General features: G+C 41.7%; 2 protein-coding genes across 2 annotated transcripts in view; one reads left to right on the top strand and one right to left on the bottom strand.

The window, feature by feature from the left end:
• The window catches only part of VSIG1 (V-set and immunoglobulin domain containing 1), a 35758-nt gene extending 19508 nt beyond the window's left edge, over nucleotides 1-16250 (top strand). Inside the window, 5 exon segments of the mRNA XM_032788207.2 lie at nucleotides 4083-4281; nucleotides 7590-7745; nucleotides 8509-8628; nucleotides 10151-10289; nucleotides 11845-16250. Of these exon segments, the coding sequence (XP_032644098.1) occupies nucleotides 4083-4281; nucleotides 7590-7745; nucleotides 8509-8628; nucleotides 10151-10289; nucleotides 11845-12040 (810 nt within the window). The 3' untranslated portion in view covers nucleotides 12041-16250.
• A 2356-nt stretch (nucleotides 16251-18606) lies between these two features.
• Nucleotides 18607-22471, bottom strand: PSMD10 (proteasome 26S subunit, non-ATPase 10). The gene is made up of 5 exons (XM_032788206.2): nucleotides 22315-22471; nucleotides 21833-21931; nucleotides 21537-21683; nucleotides 21271-21437; nucleotides 18607-18972 (listed from the first exon to the last, which is right to left on the bottom strand). The coding sequence occupies exons 1-5, from the start codon at nucleotides 22450-22452 to the stop codon at nucleotides 18819-18821; spliced, it is 705 nt and encodes a 234-aa protein (XP_032644097.1). The 5' UTR covers nucleotides 22453-22471; the 3' UTR covers nucleotides 18607-18818.
• Between the last annotated feature and the right edge of the window lie 60 nt (nucleotides 22472-22531).

Genomic DNA, 22531 nt, shown 5'->3' with positions numbered 1-22531 from the left:
CTTGCTGAGGTCAATGAATATACTTGTACTATTGAGACTGCACAGGATTTGATTCTGAATATTGCCTTCAATATACAAGGAGATATCAGTTTAAATGACGCAAGAGCCTGGTTTGCCATTTGCTTTGGCACCAATGTGACTTCGTCCCAGCATCCACCATCTTCTCTTCCCTATGTCAATATCTATGTTCATAATAGTAGAATTTTCCTTTGCCTTACCATCTCATTTTGCATAGACTGACAATTTCCCACTCATATCATATCAACTCATGCATTATTACTGCAAATGCTCCAGCCTGGTATAATGTTCTTACATTCCATGTTCCAATAAATGTTTTTTCCTTTCGAGTCCATTACATAATCCCCTGTTCTGCATGTTGCTGTGTTTGTTCTGATCACATCCTTTTCATCCCAATTCAATTTCTGAGCAGTGAACTTTCTGGGCAACCACGAAACCAGCCTACTTTTGTTTCTCTTTCCATTTTTCATTCAGTTTGTGTGGTCTAATACTCACCAAGTGTTCAACCACAACTCCTTGGCTTTGTGGTTGACCAGCATATTGTAACCGGACTGTAACACTGCTCTGAGATACCCACTAGCTTGCTCCTGTACTGTTTCTGCCAATATTATCCTTTGGTTTGGAACTAGGTTTGCTGGTTTCACCATAGGAGATTTCATACACTTGAGAGCCAAGTGCACCTTTTCATTAGCAGTTGTTGCCGCTAGCTACCCAATAGCTTTAGCATGCCAGGCAGGGCAAGATTCCAGGGTGTGGCACTGCAGTGCACACACAACTATTTGGAGCCACTAGTGAGAGTTGAGTGAGTCATCAGGACTAACTACCAGCAAACCACTCTTTGTAGGTGCAACAGTCTACAACTCAGAGGTGCTCCCTTTTGAGCTCACCTCATATACACCCTACTCTGTTACACTGGTGTAAATCAGGAGAGACTCTGAATTCAGTGGCATGCCTCTGGTGTGAGATAGGTATGAATGAGAGTTGATTCAGGTTTATGCATGCTCTACCTTTCTTCTGCAACTATTGAGTGACACTGCAAGGCAGATGTGTTAAAAGTATCTGTGTTCTGTTGCAACTTTGACCTGTAAATATATTTTGAGGAGCTGTAGTAGGGTCTAAGCAACCACAGTCATTAAATGAGCAGAAAAAATAGAGGCCAGAATGATTTATACAATATATGCACCAATGGTTTGTGGAGAGAGAGATGTATCAAAATGTGAAGAGTTTTCAGTTCTTCTCACATATATGAATAAGAACATCTACAGGTATACTAGCTATGAGGAAAGAGCAGCAGTCAATTCTCATGCTTCAGGGGATCCACATGTTGTCAGGAAGATCTTCCCCTCCCATGACACAGTACTTCAAAGTTAGGTATATAATGGACATTTAAAATCCATCTCTGAAGCATCCACTATTCAACATCATACTAGATGCCTCATTAGTCTGTTGCAATAAAACAATTCCTGCATTAATTTTAGTGACTGGTGCTCACGTCATCAGTTAACCATAGAAATAAAGAAAAATATTATTTGCACAGACAATGGCCCAGATCTTCATAGGTGTTTAGTCACCTAAAAACCTTTGAGCATCTGGGCCTATGTGTGTAATAAAGACTGAGGTACAGATTAGAAAAGATCAGCTTGTCTTTATTATAGCATGCAGAGCTCAGCACTCGCTTTCTCTTCTCCCTACCCATCCCTTCTCCCTCAGCTATACTCCCATTTGTGCTCACCTCCTACCCAATTAACTCCCTGAGAAGGGGCATATCAAAGCTTTGTACATAGTTTTATTCCGGCCTGGGATGGTTGAGAGAGTAAAATTTGGCAGAAACAATGGCAGGAAAAGCTGTGGTCTATTTTAACTCACATTTTGAGTTCTGTTCTCTGCCAGACAATGCTACAGCTTCAAGATGTATTCTAAAGGAAGAATAAACCCCCTCATGGTAAAATCCTGTCCCCCACTGACTTCAGTGGGGCCAAGATTTCACCCTTAATGTGTTTTTATCCCTCTTCAGAGCCAGAATGAAGATGTTGCATTTATGGTAGTACCATGCTGAGAATACAGTAGCTGCCATTGCACAGCAGGTACTCAGCATGGGTTTTGACCTTCATTGAAATTCTTATCATTGTATGAACCAACTGTACTTTGGCAGTTTTGGGGTGTAGCTTGCCTTAAGCTAACAAAGACGTCTAGATAACATTGATTAAAGACTTCAGTCAACACTGCGTCAGGGTGCCCAAGTGTTTATTTTTTATTCAAAATACAATCTACAGATCTGCAAGGTAAATGGAATGATGCTTATTGTCTGCGGGGTGGGGATTCATAGCGTGAGCTAAAGCTGATTGGAAATCTTCGACAAAATGAAATTTTGATGAGTCAGAAGCAAATGAAACTTGACCAAAATTTGTGAAACTTTCCCTCACACACTTTTCAACCACCTCTAGTAATAAGCCAATTGTCAGTTCAACAGTGACAAATATTGTTGTATCATTGTTCCTGAAACACAGTTGATATGAAAGATGCTATAGTAACTAAGGGCCCAATCCTGTAAACACAGCTGGACATATTAATATCGTTGACTACCACGGGAAGACCCCCTAAATACAATGGATCAGCTCATTATGCCTGGAGCACATTGTTTACAAGAAAAGCCCCTCAAGTTCTACATTGCCAATTAGTCATGGAACGGCATTTATCAAAGTAGGAATTAAGTAGAGCGTGACAAATTCCAAGTTGTAGCACTGTTATGCAGGAGTATTATTGTTAACTCTGGATAAAAATGGCAAGTGTTTCAATACGTCTTTCACAGAAACTGATTTTTTTCCACACAGTTTTACAATAGAACTAAACAGGGCTGAGTGTGAATAGTCTATCAGAACTGTTTACATTCCTCAACCACACCTATCACCATGGTATCTGAGATATCAGTAGTCCTAGACAGACCGAAGGCCCAAGATTCTAACCACCACCACCACCCACAATGGGCCCAATTCTACTTTTCATTCGAATCAATGGAGGTTTTGCTACAGACCTTTATGGGAGAAAGTTCAGGTCTGTAAGTCTATAGAACCCAATCTGGCTCTCACATTGCTGTAAATCAGGAGTAACTCTACTGAAGGCAGCAGAGCTCATCTGAATGTACAACACTAAGTCTCTTATTTGAGGGAAGATGTGGGATGTTTGACAGACAAATGCAAATCCCCACAATGTGCCCAATATGGCAATAATTTCCCATTAGATGGAGAAGTTACTCCTGACTTACGTCCCTGGAGCATACTGGGAAGAGGAAAGAGCTGGGGCCTGCCTGAGGGTCTCTGCTAATGGCCCCACCTGTGCATGACACTCATAGGAACAGAAACATTTTTATTGCACGTCTGGCACTCCAATTGCTTGTGGTAGACACCTCTGCCCTGTATTGTGATTGCCTCCATATTTCCTGCAAACACAGCTTGGTTTGCTTATCCTTATGTTTTGTCTTTCTGCATTAGCCAGTCTTAGCTATCTTTAATTAGATGCACTTCACCTTTTTTACTGCTTGCTTACACTTTCATTTAGAAAGCACAGTTTTTACTAGCTCTGCAAATATCAATTTTTCTTTGCAATGCCAATTCCATTTCTTATGATAATCTTGTACTGGCCTAGTTATCAGTTAAATTACAAATAATTTGCCTTCTAATTAGCTCTTCTGTTCATTGTATATAACTTAGCTTTATTACTTATGTTGGTCCATAATCTTTCCTGGCAGTTGGTTTCTTGTAAAGAAAATATGCCTTTCCGAAATATCCCACTCTATTTCCGCAATTCCCACAGCGTATTAGTTACTAGCCACACACCCAGAATGACTCTGTCCCTGCCCTCAGCAGTTTATCACGTAAGAATATAATTAGAAATTTAGACTGCAATGTACAGCATGGTTTTAATCACAGCTTTCTTTACAGTGAGGGAATTGGGCATAAGGTGGCTTTGCTTCTTCTGAAATTTCTTTGTATTTGACATAGCAACACCAAACAAAATACAAGTTAGCTTACCTCTTATTTAACTAAGAATCCGTTTTTGTGTCACAGATCTATTATTTTCAGAATGGACAGGCTTATGAGTAAGGTGAGTTCAAGAACAGAATAAATGGGACAACAAACCAAGGAAATGCATCAATAACAATTTTCAACATGCAGCCCTCAGACACCGGGTTTTATACCTGCGAAGTTTTCAACCCACAAGATTCAGATGGACAGAACCAGAAATCAGTGGCTGTCAATGTACTGGGTAATTTATTTTGCATCGTGTTTTCATGTTGCTTTATCACATGGTGTTGACTTGGGATTCAAAAATGCACTACAGGGTACCCAAGAGAATAATATAATGGGGAGTGGATGGGAACACTGGCACCTTTTGGTCAGTCAGTGCAGTGGGCCCCCTGGAGCAGTAACTCTCATGGTAAAGAAACAGAACTTATTTTAATTGATAGAAAGATTCTTTTTCCGGGCTGCTGGATGCAGACAGAGCCAGTGGTGACCTCCACCTCCCAGGCAAACACCACATGTGCTGCCTCGTGTTAGCACACAGGGTCTCTGGGTTAGGGTTACACTGCAGCTGGGAGTGAGCCTTTCAGAGCAGGCACATTTGTGCCAGAGGGGCTCAAGCTGGCACACTAAAAATAGCAGTATGGACATTGCAGCGTGGGCCAGAGTTCAGGCTCTCAGGAGGCTCACTCTCAGCTGCATGTAGACCTGCCCTCTTAGTCCTGGCCTGGCTGAAGCAATCATGGACAGGACTGCTGACTACAGTGCTGGGGAACATTGCTCACCCTAGCAAACAGGGTAATATGTATATGCTGAAACCTGTGCTCCATTAATAACTGCACTCATCTGTCCTAATGGCCAGTAAAATCTGAGTCACCACGGGAGTCCTCCATGTTAACCTTGCTGCATTATAGAGCCGCTTATTATAATGGTCAGAGAAATATACATCTCCTTGGTAGTTGTAACCACCCAGATTCACTGGGTAGTAAATAAAACACATTTTTAGTTGGGAACCACAACCACACCCTGAAACCATTACCTGAGCTGGCCCAGACTTAAGGCTAAGCCCAACTTTTTAAACTTTGGAAGCCTAAAGCAGCTGTGAAAATCAGGCCACTTGTTGATATAGTTTTAGGCTCCCAGTGCTGGTCATAGCGACTTGCCTAAGGCCACACAGATAGTCACTGGTGGAGCCAGCAGTAAAATCTAGAAGTCCTGGTTCCATAAACAGTCCAAATGCTGCCTCTCTTTTCAAAAGTCTAATCAATGTAGCTCTCTGTTTTGTGTTGTGTACAGAATACACATCAGCTGAAAGAAAGCAATAGTTCAACCCTGAACAGGTAAAAAGAGAGAAAAGAGTCCTGTGGCACCTTGTAGACTAACAGATGTACTGGAGCATAAGCTTTCGTGGGTGCATGCATCCGACGAAGTGGGTATTCACCCACGAAAGCTCATGCTCCAATACATCTGTTAGTCTATAAGGTGCCACAGGACTCCTTGTTGCTTTTTACAGATCCAGACAAACACGGCTACCCCTCTGATACCTGAACAGATAGTCGAACAAGTATGAAAAGCAATGAGACAAGAAAAATTTTACTTGCTAACAAGATAAATGTTAATATTAACCCCACCTAACAACTATCCACATACCCTCTGGGTAGTTGATTAGAGTGAGAAGTCAGTGCATATGTGAAAATGGCTCCAGCTGTATCATTTGTCTATACAGATGAAACAATTAAAAGGCAAATGCAGATAAATCCACTAGAAGAAAAAGCACAGATATTAAAACCATATCCTAAAAAACCCCCAAGCAGCAGTTACTCTGCAGCAGAATAATAAACAAGAGCATATGTGAGTTTGACTAAAAGCTTGAAAAGTGGGATTGTAGTTTTCCCTAGAAAAGCAAACATCACTGCTTGTATTTATACGGACAAAAACTGGGCTAGATTCATCCCTGACGTAATTCCACTGCAGTGGAGTTACAGAGGAGGCCCACAACAATATGTTTAAATTGTGATAAATGGGTGACACGACCAAGCAAACACAGGAAATTAAAAACAACACAGGTGTAGCTCAGAGTAGGATATGGCTGAGTACCAAACCAGAATGGTAGCATTTTGCACAGGTGTAAATAACTCTACAGGTGCCAGGCAGTGAAGAATCAGGCTATAGATCTTTGCGCTCATATGGAATAGACCCACTTACACCAAAAATGACAATCCCATGAGGCAGAACGTGATTTGACTGGGACGAAAAGTGACAGTCGTAATATAATTGAAATAACGAATAGTCTTTTCCATCAAGAAGTAATATCTTACAGCCTTTGTAGAAGTATTTAGTATGAAATACACCAGGAAAGACAATAAGAGTTTTCCCCCAACTGTTCACTTTTCTTTGTTGCTGCTCATGTCTACATGCGAGAGATTGTGGTCAGACTACTGGGCCAGGATCTGATCTGTCACACTGGCGGAAGTCTAAAATAACATCACCAAAGTCAATACAGTAACTCCTAGCTTAACATTGTAGTTATGTTCCTGAAAAATGCGACTTTAAGCAAAATGATGTTAAGCGAATCCAATTTCCCCATAAGAATTAATGTAAATGGAGGGTTAGGTTCCAGGGAAATTTTTTTCACCAAGCAAAAAAACTATATATTTATAGATAAACACACAGTATATGTTTTAAACAAACAATTTAATAGTGTTCACAGCTATGATGATTGCGAAGCTTGGTTGAGGTGGTGAAGTCAGAGAGCGGAAGAGGGAGGGATATTTCCCAGGGAATGCCTTACTGCTAAATGATGAACTAGCACTCGGCTGAGCCCTCAAGGGTGAACACATTGTTGTTACTGTAGCCTCTCACACAGGGCAGCACGAACACGAGGGAGGGGAAATAGCATAGCAGACAGAGACAGACACACACCTTATGTGTGTGAGGGAGAAAGAGAGAGATGCACACTGCCCCTTTAAGTAAGTTGACCCACTCTTAAGTGCATTGTCTTTTTAAGTGGATCAGGAAGTTTAGACAGCAGCTGCTACCCCAGGCTCTCTCGGTCTGTGTCCCCTCCCTGCTTTCCCTCCCTGAGAAGGGGTAAGCAGGGTGCAGGAGCAGGGGGGCACCCTGACATTAGTCCTTCCCTTCCCCCCTGCACAGCAAGCAGGAGTCTCTGGGAGCAGCCCCAAGGCAGAGGACAGGAGCAGCACATAGCAGTGGAGGGAGGGACAGCTGAACTGCCTGGCAACTGATAGCCTGCTGGATGGCTGCAGCACATGGAACTTAGGGAACTTAGCTAGCTGCAATGGGTTGCTCTTCCTGCAAGCAGCGGACAAAGCAGGTGGCTGCCAAACGAGTTAGAAGGGAGCACTGCACAACTTTAAACGAGCATTTTCCCTAACTGATCAGCAATGTAACAACATTAACAGGGACCACTTTACGTGAGGAGTTACTGTAGATTATTTACACCAGTGTTACAAAGTAGAATTTGGTCTAGCAAGATTTTGGCCCATAATTTGTACCCATGGTCTAACTATTTTTCCTGCTGTTGTTTTACAGTCAAACCTTCACAGCCTCACTGTAGCTTACGGGGAACCCCTGAGACAGGCCACCTTGTCTCTCTCTCCTGCTATTCTGAAGAAGGGATGCCTGCGCCTACATATCAGTGGTATAAAGTATCAGGGGAGACCCTCAAACCCATGACAGAACAACTCAGTGAGTAACTTCCTCAGTTCTAGTGTGTGACATGCAAGACCTAGAGTGTGATGGCTTGAACCATGCTTTCAATATTCTAGTCAATAAAGAAAAGAATGCATTCCCCGCTTTGTGTGCAGTAATGTGGATTGAATTTATTTTTACCTATCAAAAATTCCTAACAGCCATTAAATAAATGCATTAGCTCGGTTTTGTTGATTTTACAATAAATAATACTGCTGGTCTCAGAGAAGATAATTACGTTAAAAAAAAATATTCCTGCCTGTGCTACTAATTATACCTCATGGCATTACAATGAAAAGAATGGCAACAATCTAATTTACTGCTTTTTTTTTTTAAATTTATACTAAACTTATACTCAATGGAACTGAAATTGTAGTTTTGAGTTTTAGGCCCCCGTTGTGAAAACACTTAAGCATGTGCATAACTTAACACCTGCAAGAGATCCCATTGGCTTCAACAGTATTACCCAAATGAGTAAAATTACACACATGCTTCTATGTTTGCAGGATAGGGGACCTGGTTCTCATACATGTAATGTGATGCTGCAGAGTTCTCTGTAAAATGATGCAACAATTGTCTTCAAGGAAGATAAATGGTTCTAAATAGATTAAGGAAATCCCTTTATTTAAATGCTACAAAATTTACAGTACAACCTCCCATGCCTTGTAATAATCCATATTATTTTTATTCAATCAATAAAAGTAATTACCCATATAGTATATAAACATGCATGTACATATATGTTTTCTATTGGTCACAGATACAAAAACTGGGCTTTTGATTATTGGTAATCTCACCAACTTTGAAACTGGATACTACCGGTGCACAGCTACTAACAGCCTTGGATACAGCAGCTGTGAAGTTGACTTGACTGCAGGACGTGAGTTAATCATATGAATGGAATAAAATGCGCTTTACATAAAACAATCAGAATGACAAAAATAGTTTCCGTTTTTTAAAGGTAGGCTGTTTTGGAATAAGAATGGGGTTGGTGGTCAGGAGGTCCTCAGTTCTCAACTCAACTGGCCGTGTGTGGCTTTGGGAAAGTCATTAAACCTCTCTGCCTCCATCTTCGTCCTGTAAAATTGGCATACTAATGTATACTTAGCAACATATCTCACAGAAGCGTTGTGATGCTTGATTAGTTAATGTTCCTAAACGACTTTAAATATCTAACACACTATACAAATGCTAATAACACACCACATCCTTGACTGAGTTGTCAGCAGCAGGGATCTGAATCCAGAACCTCCGGATCTAAAACCACAAGCTTCTACAGTATGATTTAACTGACAGACCTAGCTCTGTTAGATGGAAGGCTGTAGCAGCCTCACAAACCTCTATGTGGTCCAGCCAATAGAGGTGGACAGAGAGCAACACTGAGTAAGCATCCTGAGTTATACACACCTCCTGTCTAGGGAGATCCACCCATTTCAAATCTCTGCATGGATGAGCACTTTGTAATTCCCCATCCTTCGCTGGTTTGTCAGCAGTGGGAATTGGAACTTGGATCTCTGGATCTAAACACATGAGCCTCTAACTGGCTTTGACAGACCAGATCCAGGCCTTAGGTGAGCTTGAAGTGAGTAGACAATCTCAATGGGGCCTAGAACACTTCACAAACACCACTGAAATGCTCCAGTCTATGGAGTGGAGTGTTGCAGCTGTTTAATAGTGTAACATGAGGCTGGAAAAAAAGACGAGTACCTTACCCCAACTGTTCTCAGCCTGTGGCCTATCAGGGCAATGTGTGACCTTTCCTGGTAGTCAGTAGAATTAAATGTTCTGAGAACGCAGCAATAGGGGTTTGGGTGGGGGTCCTTGAGATAATTTCTCTCAAGTGGTCTGTAAAATAAAAAAATTACCTTGCTCACATGAAACTGCCAGGGAGATGTTAGTAGATAGACCGTAATGATGGGAATTGGAAGTTGGATAGGACATCAAGGCTAACACCCATGAAAATGACATAGGATCCTTAGTGATCATAGATACGCAGGTCTGCATTTTATCTCTCAACAAAAAATGGGAGACAGAGGCCATCCAGAATTAAAACCTTGTTTGCAAGGGTTGAAGAGCCAACAGCCCTCCATATTGTCAGACAGCAACGATCTTCTCTCTCCTGTAGCCAGTCATAAAAGTGGGGAATGGATTATTTAGGTTTGTTGAGCATCCCACTTCTCTCCATCTGCTTGGATAGAGAACAGCTAGCAATACAGTGCCACGTAGCAAGAAGCTGTGAGGCAAAGAATAGTGAAAGCCTGACTCCCCCCTCTCCTAAAAGCATGGATTTTAGTTCTCAGCTCTTTGAACCCAATATCTTCTTTCTATGTGGTACCCCTTCAATGGGATTCTCTCTATACTGGTGGCTTTTTAAAATTAACACTGTGCACCTATTCTTCCAGATTCAGAAGGTGGTCTCATTGCTGGAGCATTAATTGGAGCAATTCTGGGAGCAGTTGTTATCTGCATTATTGTCTGGTTTTTAATCAAGAGAGAGAAGAAAAAGGAGAGAAAAGAGAAAGCAGCAAATAATGAAATGCGGTAAGAATTTTTGTTTGCTTGATTTTAAGACAAACATTTCCTGGCCAACCCTCTCAAATAGAGAAGGTCGAGATGGATCCAAAAGCAAAACTTCTCTATCGCAAAGGTTTCTTTGGGACTAAGTCAAATATGGTGCAATAACATTTACAAAATAAGACTATTTATTTTTGTCTCACTTTGAAACTGTTATTTATAGCTTCTTGCAGTGTTGGTCCCAGGATATCAGAGAGACAAGGTGGGCGAGGTATTATTCTATTCTTTTTCTTCTCCCACTTGGTTAAAAACTTGACAATAATGCAGCTAATACCTCACCCACCTCGTCTCTCTCATTATAGCTTCAACAGGAGAGACTGAGGGAGTCCCACATCAAAATATCCCACAGCTCAGTGGCTAGACCACTCTCCTGACAGGTCTGGGAGACTCTATTTAAATCTTTTCCCCTCTGAGGCAGAGGTGGGTATTGAACCTGAGTCTCCCATATCTGAAGTGAATGCTCTAATCACTGGCCAAAAGTTATACAGTGGGTGGCATCATCACCCCCTCCAACTGAATTGTGAATGGAAACTGATCCAGTAGGTGGCCTCTGAGCAAGCCTACCAGATCACACCCTGCAGGCAAGAGAGGTGATCCTCCGCCTCTTTTCCTCCCATTTGTGGATTGGGCTGAGGCTCATGCAGGAGACAGGCATCTGGACTCCTAGAGTGAGGCAGCAGCACGCATGTCCAGAAGTGGAGACTTAGGTGCCTAGGGGAACTTTTACCATGAAAATTAAGGTGCCCGGTAGGTTTACCCTTTTTGTACCCTGTATTTTATCCATGAACATACTTCTACAGAGCAAACAAGTCACCTTGCAATCTTCTTTTGAATAATATAAACACATTGAGCACCACAAATCTCTCATGGTAGGTCATTTTCATAGCCCTCAAATCACTTTTGTGGCTCTTTTCTGTACCCTCTCCAATTTTTCAATATCCTTTTGCAAGTGTGGACACCAGAACAAGACACAGTATTCTAGTACTGGTCTCACCATAGCCATATACAGAAGTAAAATCATCTCCCCTATTCCTGCGCAATACTCCTGCTTATACATCCAAGGACTGCATTACTCCACTTCGCCATGGCATTGTATTAGGAGCTCATGTTCAGTTGTTTGGCCGCTATAACTCCTAAATTTTTTTCCAGTGTCATTGCTTTTCAGGATGCAGCCCCCCATTCCATAGGCCTGGCCTGCCTGCTTTTTTCCTGGATGTATGACCTTGCATTTATCTATATTAAAATGCACATTTGAATGGGCCCAGCTTACCAAATGATTCAGATCCCTGTGTCTGACTGCCCTCTCCTCATCATTATTTACTAATCTGCCAATCTTTGTGTCATCAGAAAATTGTATCATAATACTTTTATATACAATGGGGAGCTCTAGTGTGTAATATAAATAATCATACTATCGCCATTAGATCAGGGTTTTTTAAGATGTTCCTTTTGGGAGGCTCTATTATGAGGAGGATTTCAATTTGTTATTAATCAGTCTAATCGTCATCTTGTTTTCCTGCAGACCAATGACTCAGAAACAACAGGCAAATGTGGAATATGCTAATATACCCACCCAAGAAAATGAGTCTGTTGCCACAGCTACACCAAGCAGAGAAGCTAATGCAGCAAATGAATACTCTACGGCTGCAGAAACTGCTGCCTCTGGAATGCCTGAAAACGATGAGATGCAAGGAGTGGAGACACAAGCAACAGCCTAAAAATTCTATTGCGATTTCCTTATCCGCTATGAACCCCATCTTCAAAAATGTTGGTATTGAATTAACGCAGGAAGTAGTGTGGTTATAACCCACACACCTGCATTTGTGGTATTAATCACAAGGTGGGAGTTTGAAGGTCATGACTTCAACTATCCAAGAAGTACACATATGATGGCCTCATTTTTCAATTGTTATTGCACTTATTAACTATCTAGCTATGACTGTGTACCAAATATGAATGACAGCATAATGACTCCATTTATCCAACCCATTTGAGAATATTAATTATTAAATGGGTTTGGAAAGACAGACAACATTGGAGCTTTCTTATTGGCTGCTGGTGAAGCTATGTGATGGCTTGTAAACACAGGAGTCCCTTTTCTGAAAGAAAATGGTCACTGCCAGCCAACCTGAAGTGTTGCATGTGCTGAGAATGACACAGGACGACTGTCTTAGCAAATACATTACAGTATCTAAGGACCTGATCCCACACCTTGGAAATCAATGGGAGTTTGGCCACTGACTTCAACAGGTGCAGGAGCAGACTCTTAGAGCATGTGTTCATATCTGCCTCTAGTAGCCATCCCCAGCAACAGTAACAGCCTGCCTCTCACTGGCAGCTAACGCAGTTACACCTTTAACTAAAGACGTACTTTGGTAGGAATGTTGCTGAAGTTCCTGGGTTCAGTCATCACTGATGATCAAAGTCCGTATCAGTGGCTCATTAACCAAAACAAGAGGGTATCAACCTTTGAGGCAAACTCAGAAAATCAGACTGATGAGGTGCTAATTATGATCTGTACTATAAAAGAGGTTCAGTTTTGGCCAACTAACATTTATTTATAAAATTCCATGTCTACCACTTTGCTGCACTCTAGTGAGTTCTCTTTATACATACAGACGCTTAAATTCCACATGCCATCGTACAATGTACTCGGCCACATTTTTCAGTTTTGTTGCCTCAGATTAAAATTGACTGGACGAGATGATAGGGTGAAATCCTGAACTTGCTGAAGTCAATGGCAAAATCTCCAGTGAAGTCAACAGTGCCAGGATTTCACTCTAGGGGGTACCCAAGCCCAAATATCTAAAATGTCTGGGCCAAATCTGAAGTCATTACTCGGAGCTGTCTTTGCAGGCAAAACTCCCATTAATTTTAATGGATATTTTGCCTGACCAAAGACTGCAGGTTTGGGTCCTTAAATTCCATGATCATTATGAGGTTACTTGAAATTTTCAGTGATCTTATTGAAGTTGCCTTGTGAGTACGACAAAAAACTACAGTACTAAACAATCTCACTAGGGAAAAAAAAGTAATGAGGCAATCTGCTCATGGATTATATGTCATTCCTCACCACAAGTGAAAAAATATTTCAAGTGAATTACAAGACAGAGGGAGCCCTCTACCTAGCTAACAACAGTATAAACTTTATTAGTAAAAACATTTCCACTGTAATAGGCAAAGCCTATGTAGCATTTTGCGCCTCCTATCATGCAAACTACAAGTGATTTTATCAGTGACCCTGTTTGTAGCTACATTTTTTTTAAACTGATTTTCTCATGTCCTCAGGTTTCATATGGACATTGTAAAGAACGACCTACTGCCCTTTGGCACTATAAAATACCATGCTCTTCATTTTTATATGCATATTGTGTAATCGTACGAATTAACATCTCTTCTTGGTTTTCTTCACCTAATTTTTTTTTTGCTTTTTTCCTTAACATAATCTAGTAAGTTAAGTTACAAGGCGAAGAGGTTACTATGATTTCTGCAATCATACAGGTCATTTGAGTATTCATGGAACTACTACTAGTCATACATTTGCTGAACACGAATGGGATCTGCAGCCTACGTAAAAATTAATTGCAGATAAAGAACACGACAGCAGTTCTCAACTAATATAAAAAGCTAACTTCCTAACACCAAATTTTCAAAAGCACCTCATTAAAAAGCTAGATTGACTCTGGGGGAGGGCAAGTGGGGGAGGTTTTTCAGACAAAAGTAAGTTTACTTGAGTGTATTTTTACTAAAGGAGGTTGATATGTTTCTTACCGTTTTAGGATGCACCCAGATACGATTGCAGCTGAGCTGGCTTCAAAGATATGGGTTATTATGATGTAGGATTATAACTGTGCTTTTGCTTTCTAGTGAACATCCTGGCAAATGAAATAAAAGAATAATCATGTTTGCAGAGCACAGAAACCCATGAAGAGCTGCATGAGTGGTGGAGGCTATTTTTCAGAACTTTGCTCTGATGCAGTAGACTTTTTTTCTTGTGTGACCCAACTAACCTCTCCAGGGAAATGGGGGAATGTTATTACGTGCCGTGGAGTCACAGGGTCTAGTCTATGCCCCAGACTGTAACCAGTCTGCAGAGAGTGACCCCTTTAATGGGCTAGGCCCCAAGGACCTACACAGTTCCAAATGGGCAGGTCCAAGGCCTCCATGACTCAGCACCAGCAATCTCTGTCTCTCTCCTTGGCTCCCTGCAGCGAATCCAACCAAGTCAAGAGTCCTGTGGGAGGCTTGTGCTGACCCCTTCAGGACAGAATGCTCACAGCAAGACAGGCAGCCTTTCAAACAAGGTAACAATTTATCATCACCTGGCACACAGAATCTGAAAGTCCTTAGATTAGCACACAGAGGCAGCAGTTAAGCAATAGTCTACTGTAGTCAAACCAGCGCCCTGATAAGCCCTCTCTGGCCCTTTTTTGTCTCCTCTGGTCCGGCCACTTGAGTCCCTCCAAATTCCCCCTTCTTCCAGTCCCTCTGTTGATTTGGGTCAGGTCAAGACTTTTTTTTTTTTTTAAGTGACTCTATTCATTCCCTGCCCAGAACACAACTCCTGCATTGTTTCAGAGCAGGGTTACCCTGCTGAGTACACCTACTGAGTAGCAAGGCAATGTACAGAGGGAAACTGAGGCATGCCTAGGATTCATACAATTATTACAGAAAATTCCCACTTCGTCACACTAGGAAAGCTCTATATAAAAAGTCACACAATGTCTCTGAGCCATTATCTCCTGGCGAAAGCAGGATTCATAGACTGACACAGGAGTGTAGCGACCTGTCTTTGACCTGAAAAGATCCCAAACAGCCATACAGAATTCCATCCCCACCCCTTTACAGCTCAGGATTGCAGTAGTATTCGCCTCTCCGCAGTACCATAGCTGATGCACAAGTCATGCATCACTTGTCTACTTTCACCTCTGTCCCCATGCAGGGGCTTCGAGGGCATGGAATGTGAGTTGTTGCAATGAGCAGCACTAAGCACTTGCTGGAAATACTGCTGAACTGCCAGAGACAAAGCAATATAAAGCTACTGTCTCTGTTCCCTTCTGTCCTACTGTAACCCATCTCCCCACAGGAGCTGCACAGTTTTGATGACATGCTGGCTTCACTCCTCTCGCTACAACAGTTTTAGGGGAATTAGAGTAGAATTTCACTCCTTGCAACAAGGTACTCATACTTGTAGATGCTTAACAGACTTAGTTATTTACATAAACCCGAAACCAAAGATTACTTTACTGATCTGAAAGCTTAAACCTTGGACATTTTAATACTTAACTCTATCATCACCAAAACCTACACAATGGTTTAGAATATGTAATCATTCTGTTTTAGCTTGAGTCTATATTTCTCTTCATCATAACCCTTTGCAGTAATATTATACAACACAGGGGTTAGGACATAAGAACAAAGGTTATAGTCCTTACTTCTGGAAGTTCCTGGAATTTAGTATTTAAGAGATGCAGGCTGAAAAGCATCTTAGCCAAAATCACTTCTCTCTCTCTCAATCAATTTTGCATGTCAACAGCTTATTATTAAAGAGCAAGTTTTTCTCTCCTGAGAAAATTTAAAACTGCATTTTATTTTCTAGTGTGGAGATCACTTTGTATGAAGTGTTCAGATACAATTTTCTGGTTTGCTATACAATTGTTGGTAGGAAACTGCATCACTTTAGTCCCTTATACAGAAGCAGTCATATTGTGGAAGTTTTATTATCTGGTTTTGTAACTTTTCCTTGTAACTGAAGGATAGCCTGATTTTATTTACATGCAGTCTCTCTCCCCCACATCTCAGCTCTGGCAGTATTTCAGCTTACTGATTTGCTCTTTTATATGACTTATGTGCATAAGTGATTTAGCTACTGATACAGATTCTTTTGTTATATATAAGTTTAATAAAGTTTGCCGGTACAAAACTTTATTATATTGCTAACTACAGAATTTTGTTAAATGAGCAATCTATCCCACCCAAACAAAACAAAATCACCAAAAACTGTGTATGTGTGGAAGGGAGGAGGCGGTGGGTGTCTAAGAAGTCTCACTGTCACCTGTTAAACAGTTCTTTGCTGCTAAGTCCTGTGTTCTCAATTCTATACTTCCCTGACATTAAGGTGCTTTTGCCATCAGTGAATTATACATTAATCATACACTTCCTAAAGCGGTGCAGGGGGAATGTCAGCTCTGTTCGAGGATGACAACAAACTGAATGTAATGGCCACATAAAAAACTTTTCTGTTACCCATTCAGTGTTCATCAGCACAAATGTAAGACATGGGTCAGTGCCAAGGCAAGAAGGAGAAGCCATTTAATGCTTGGTTAGCAGACAAGCTACAGGACTGCATCACTTCATTGGTTTACTCCTCTGACAAAGAATGGTCCAGAGGGGAAGGGAACAACATGGAATCCATTCACAGAAAAAAGTACTATCTATTCATAGCATATGAATATAACTTTATTCAACTCAGACTCCTCAAAAAAGGAGAATGTGAGGAGGATACGCTACTCCCCCACTACTCTGAAGTTCACATTTAGGAATATGATTTTACTGGAAATTGTCTTACCATGAAAGCTTCTTTTCATCTGAATCAAAGCTAGCTCACAGCTAAGTCTGAGGTTCCTCTGCCCCTCAAACAAGAGAGACAAGGAATGAGTGGAACGGTGACAGTTTGACCTCTGAGAAGTGTTCCTATTCCAGAAGAGTTCAGTTCCCAAGTTATGAATGTGCACTGCTGTGGTCCTCCTGGAAAGAGGAGGACTTTCCAGAAGAACTGGTTTCCAGAAAGACCAGTTTTATTTCCTAAGTGTTCATGGAACTAGAAGGAGCTTCTGCTGGAAGGCCCTTTGCAGCCATGTAATCACAGCAAGGAAAATTCAAAGAAAGCTAAGTAAAGTGATAACTCTCACTACAGGAATACAACTTTTGTTACCATGATCACCTACGAGGCTATTCGTACAAAAACCAGTACATGCCCATGGACACGTCTTTCAGTCACACAACAATTTTATCTTTCTATAACTAAGGAAGCAGAAGTTGCTGCTGGTAAATAAAGGGTGCCCTGGACTATTGATATTAAAAAGGTGAATAGCACATTAAAGTCAGAAAGAATATTACACAGTGGGATGCACCACACCACCAGCACTGACAGAAGACAAATGGAGAGAACTAACGAAGTAAAAAGAAAAAGGAAATTCAATGAGATTCAAGCTAGTACATCTGAGGAAAAAAATCCAGAACACAGATATTCAATGGGCAAAACACCCACTTAAAAGCTGGGATATTAAATAAAGGCACAAGATGATAGCGGATAGTGAAATTAGATGGGAGCTCGCACTGAGACATACTGGGCCAGCAGAAAGCAATGTAATTAGATGACTGTCTCTGCATGTACATTACGAGGCACAGTTTGAGCATCTCATTACCAGGAAGCATTTGACAAACTGAAAGGAACATCTCAGGCTAGAGGGCCAGACAGACCAGGCAATAAGGACATATTGAGAGTGAAGTATTCCTAGTTATGCCAAAAGAGGGTTTGATGAATGAAAGGAGTGGCAAATAGAATTAACCTCTAGAAGTAATTGAACAGTAGTTTAGATAACAAGGAGGGAGAGGAATAGTTTAGAGTGGTATGAAGTGAAATAAGAATTGGATTAAACTGAAAAAAACAAAATGTGTAATATGAAGAAAAAAGGCAAAAAACGCCAGTTCCTTTACAAGATGCAGAACTGACTGGAAATTTTCTAATGGAATTTTTTTTTTGAGAACCGTTTTCTGACGACTGTTTTCTGTGTTTGCCCGGCAGGCTCCACAGCAGCCTGACTTTGAAATTTGGCTTCTGGAGATCCCAAAATAAGCACCCTGAGATCCCCATCAGGTGACCTGCTGAGAAGCCAGCAGCCTATATGCCCTGGGATCCCCATCTCCTCGGTAATTCATCTGGGTAGGCAGCCTGGGATTCTAAGAAGCATATTTCATTTTGGAAACACTTACAACATTCCCGCTATAGAAGGTTTTTTTTTTTTTTGTTATTTTTTTTTTAAAACAGAATTTCAGTTTCATTTTCTGGCCAACTGTAACGAAAAGTAATATTAGACTGTGGAACGGGCGTCCAAAGCAAACCTAATTTTGAATGACTCAAGCAGCAGGTCTGAACACAATATACTATAAAGAAACAACCTCACACCAGACCCTGTAAAACAGAAAAGAACCTAACAGGTTTCTTCCAATTTCAATTTATAAGAGTAACAATAATTTCACATGAAACAAGACTGCAGGATACTAAAAAGTGCTGACTGGTTTAATTAACAGGCTATTAGAAGAAGTGCACTTGGCAGTATAATTGAAGGGTATGGATATATACCACTACATACATTATATGTGCACATTATAACAACATTGAAGCCATCACCATTAAGCTACCAAAATATTAAGGTAATGGTCTTAAATGTGTGCATCAGGAATGGAATTCAAGTCGTAACTCATCCAGTACTGCTACCCTTCCACCAATCTTTTAAGTACAGTTCCCAGGCCACCTTTTGACACTTTCAGTGGGGTCTTTTCTTCTTTATTCTCAATGTAAATACTTGCACCATGGGACACCAACAGCTTTGCCTCATCCACTCTCTCTTCATCGCAGGCTAAATGGCTGCAACAAGAACAAGAAACACATGATCGCTGCCAACTCTCTCAAGTTTAAAGTGCCAGTGACTAGGGAGTTTATATATAGCTACAATTGAAGTGATATGGATGTTTCACAGGGGTAGGAGGTAGACGTAAAGGAATATGGGGAAAGAGCACACACAATTCCAAGCATGAACACAGAGTTCAAAGCCTGTTCCCAGTCATTCCACTGCCATTAGACAGCTTGAGTATTTCCCAAGGGTACTGTCTTCTCAAGCCCAAGACCATTTCACCACTAGATTGTAGCCCCGCTGAGGCAGCCAGTTTTGGGAAGTCAAAAGAGCTCCAATATCAGAACCTCAATTGTGCAACACACACAAGTAGTCTCCACATGCATTGAGATAACTGCGTTTGGTCAAAAATACTTCATCAAAAATGGAAAAAATACACAGCAACTATATCACTTATCTGTCATTGGTCAATTGGCATTAGATTTTTAAAAACATAATCTGACATTATTGCACAACGATAGCAAACAGAATGCAATTATTCCTTAAACACTACAAGTGAAATCCTCATCCCCATTTTACTTAAATAGGAGTTTTGCCATCAACTTAAATTTTACCATAAGAGTTTACATATGGATATTGCCCTAGATACATGCATTTCAAATACTGGACCAACCGCATTCAACTTCTGCTTGTTTGATTAATAGTACTAGAACTGCCAATTGCAGTTAACTCACACAATTAACTAAAAAAATTAATTGTGATTAATCGCAGTTTTAGATTTAGACTTCAGATTCTTAAACCTGGGGTCGAGTACTGTAGCTATCTTTAGAAATTTCATCTGGGTATCTCCCTTGCATTTTGTCAAATCTGCAGCGAAAGTGTTCTTAAAATGAACAACGTGTGCAGGGTCATCATGAGACTGCTATAACATGAAATATATGGCAGAATGCAGGTAAAACAGCAGGAAATATACAATTCTCCCCCTAGGAGTTCAGTCATAAATGTAATTAATGAATTATTTTTTCACCGAGCGTCATCATCATGGAAGCATGTCCTCTGGAATGGTGGCCAAAGCATGAAGAAGCATACAAATGTATAGCATATCTGGCATGTAAATATTTTGCAATGCCAGCTACAAAAGGGCCATGCGAATGCCTGCTCTCACTTTCAGTGACATTGCAGATAAGAAGCAGACAGCATTATCTCCCATAGACCGAAACAAACTTGTTTGTCTCAGTGATTGGCTGAACAAGAAGTAGGACTGAGTGTACTTGTAGGTGCTAAAGTTTCACACTGTTTAGTTTTTGAGTGGTTATGTAACCAAAAAAAAAAATCTACATTTGTAGGTTGCACTTTCACGATAAAGAGATTGCACAACAGTGCTTGTATGAGGTAAATTGAAAAATACTATTTGTTTTGTTTATCATTTTTAAAGTACAAATATTTATATTATAAATTTTGCTTACAAAGTGAGCACTGTACACGTTGTAGTCTGTGTTGTAATTGAAATCAATATATTTGAAAATGTAGAAAACATCCAAAAATATGTAATACATTTCAATTGGTATTCTATTATTTAATGGTACAATTAAAACGGTCACTTATCGCAATTAATTTTTTTGAGTTAATGACATGAGTTAACTGTTAATCGACAGCCCTACAGAAGACTAACAGAATAGCTTTGTCTAGCACTCACACTGCTGACATATTGTCTACCCTAGCGGTTCTCAACCTGTGGCCTAATTAACACATAGCTGCAGCCCAGCTCAGCTGTATGCTAAAAGCCGGGCCGTGTTCCAAGTCCCAGGCTCCTGGCTACCTGGTGAGGAGGAGTCCAGGCTGCCCTGCCACCCAGCGAGGCAGGTGGGAACTGCACAGTGTGGGACGGGGCAGGCATGCGGGGTTGGGGCAGGCAGCTGACCCCTCAGGGTCTTGGGAAGCCAGACTGCCCCGCAAGTTCCAGGGTCCAGGCTGCTGCTGCCCTGCCACCCAGCCCAGGTCATACATTGTGGGCTGCATAATAAGTTGAGAACCACTGGTCTACCCTCTACTTTCAGTAGAGTTGAATTACTGAGTGATTTGTTACTGTAACTAGATTTTATGCTTCACCTGGAAACATGTAGAAAAGTCTTTAGTATGTATTAAAAAAAAAAAATTTAAAAACATGGTGACTGGAAATAAGTGAAACATCTTGCTACACTTCTTTAAAGCTTTCTGAAGGAACTGAGAGTTTGAGGATACTCGCATTTAAGTAATGGAGTTTTCAGTTGAGAAGAGATTAAAAAACAGAACAGAAATGTAATATCACTTACAGAGGTGTGTTCCCTTCAGAGTCCTGTATATTCACAGACGCTTTATACTGTAGCAGGATCTGTATCATTTTTAGATTTCCTTTGGCTGCTGCTCTGTGTAAGGGAGTGGATTCTAAGTGGTCCATTGCATCAGGATCAGCTCTATTCTCTAACAGCATAACTGCAATCTAAGCACGCAGGGAAATGTGGGGAAAAAAATCACCTAAATGACCATTTTAATGACACTACAAAGGAAGAGCAAGAGCTGATAACATATGAAACCATACCTCTTGTCTATTTCTGGAGGCTGCATAATGCAGAGGTGTACAGCCATTTTGATTAACAACATTCACTTGAGCACCTTTTCCAATCAGAGCTTTCACAATTTCATCACGGCCTGCTGAAGCTGCAATATGGAGAGGAGTCCAGCCAGACTAGAGAGGCAGGAAAAAATAGTTTAAACCATACAATTGCAAGAAAAAGCCACAGTACACTAGTAAATCAGCCCATCAAGCCCAGAGCTGCACAGAACTGTGCTCCTAAAAGCCACAGAAGAATGTTTCTAGGAATGTACAGAACTTACGTCGTCCTGGTCATTGACAGGCACGCCCAGGCCTAACAAGAAATGCACGATGTCCGTGTGTCCCGCGGAGCATGCCCAGTGCAGCGCTGTTCGGTGATCCTGCACGCAGGCATACACATGGCAGCATGGGTCAGCTGAGCTCCTAGCACAGGGCCCCCAGGGGAGATGGCAGGGCAGGCAGCGGAGAAAATACAGGGGAGAGAGCAGGGCCTCAGGTTTCCAGCTGAGACAGACTGACAGGACCTCAAGAGTAAGACTGACCCCTCCCGCCCCCATACCCCAGCTCCCCCGACTCCCCAGCTCCAACCCCACTGCAGCAACTTGGCCCCACTGGGAGCCCCAGGGGCCCAGCTCCCCCCATTCCCAACCCTGCCCTCTGCCTCCCCACAGCAATCTGGCCCTGTCTGATGGCCAAGCCGCCCAGTTCTCCCTCCCTCCAGCAAGCCGGCCCAGCTGAGAGCCCCTCCGGCCCCCAGCCTGACCTGGTCGGTGCGGGTGGCCAGGCCGCGGTCCTCCCTCAGCCGGTCCTGCAGCTCCTCCAGCTGCCCCGCGTAGGCCAGGTTACAGAGCTCCACACTGGACACAGAACCCTCCATGCCGCGCGCGCGCTCGCTGCCCATTCCCGCAGGCAAGGGGCGGGCCAAACCCCCTCCAGGCAGCCAATCAGAGAAGCAGGCCAGCGGGGCGGAGCGTCCCCCT

This window comes from Chelonoidis abingdonii, chromosome 8 (genome assembly GCF_003597395.2).
Source record: "Chelonoidis abingdonii isolate Lonesome George chromosome 8, CheloAbing_2.0, whole genome shotgun sequence".
Taxonomy (NCBI): domain Eukaryota; kingdom Metazoa; phylum Chordata; order Testudines; family Testudinidae; genus Chelonoidis; species Chelonoidis abingdonii.
This window is presented reverse-complemented; position numbering and strand designations above follow the sequence as displayed.

Excerpts from the sequence above, each read along its gene's own strand:
- PSMD10 (XM_032788206.2), bottom strand. The coding sequence starts at position 22,452 with ATGGGCAGCGAGCGCGCGCGCGGCATGGAGGGTTCTGTGTCCAGTGTG. Across the intron at positions 21,684-21,832 it reads CTGTCAATGACCAGGACGAC|TCTGGCTGGACTCCTCTCCA; the intron begins GTAAGTTCTGTA and ends CTGCCTCTCTAG. Across the intron at positions 18,973-21,270 it reads TCTGAAGGGAACACACCTCT|CCATTTAGCCTGCGATGAAG; the intron begins GTAAGTGATATT and ends TTCTTGTTGCAG.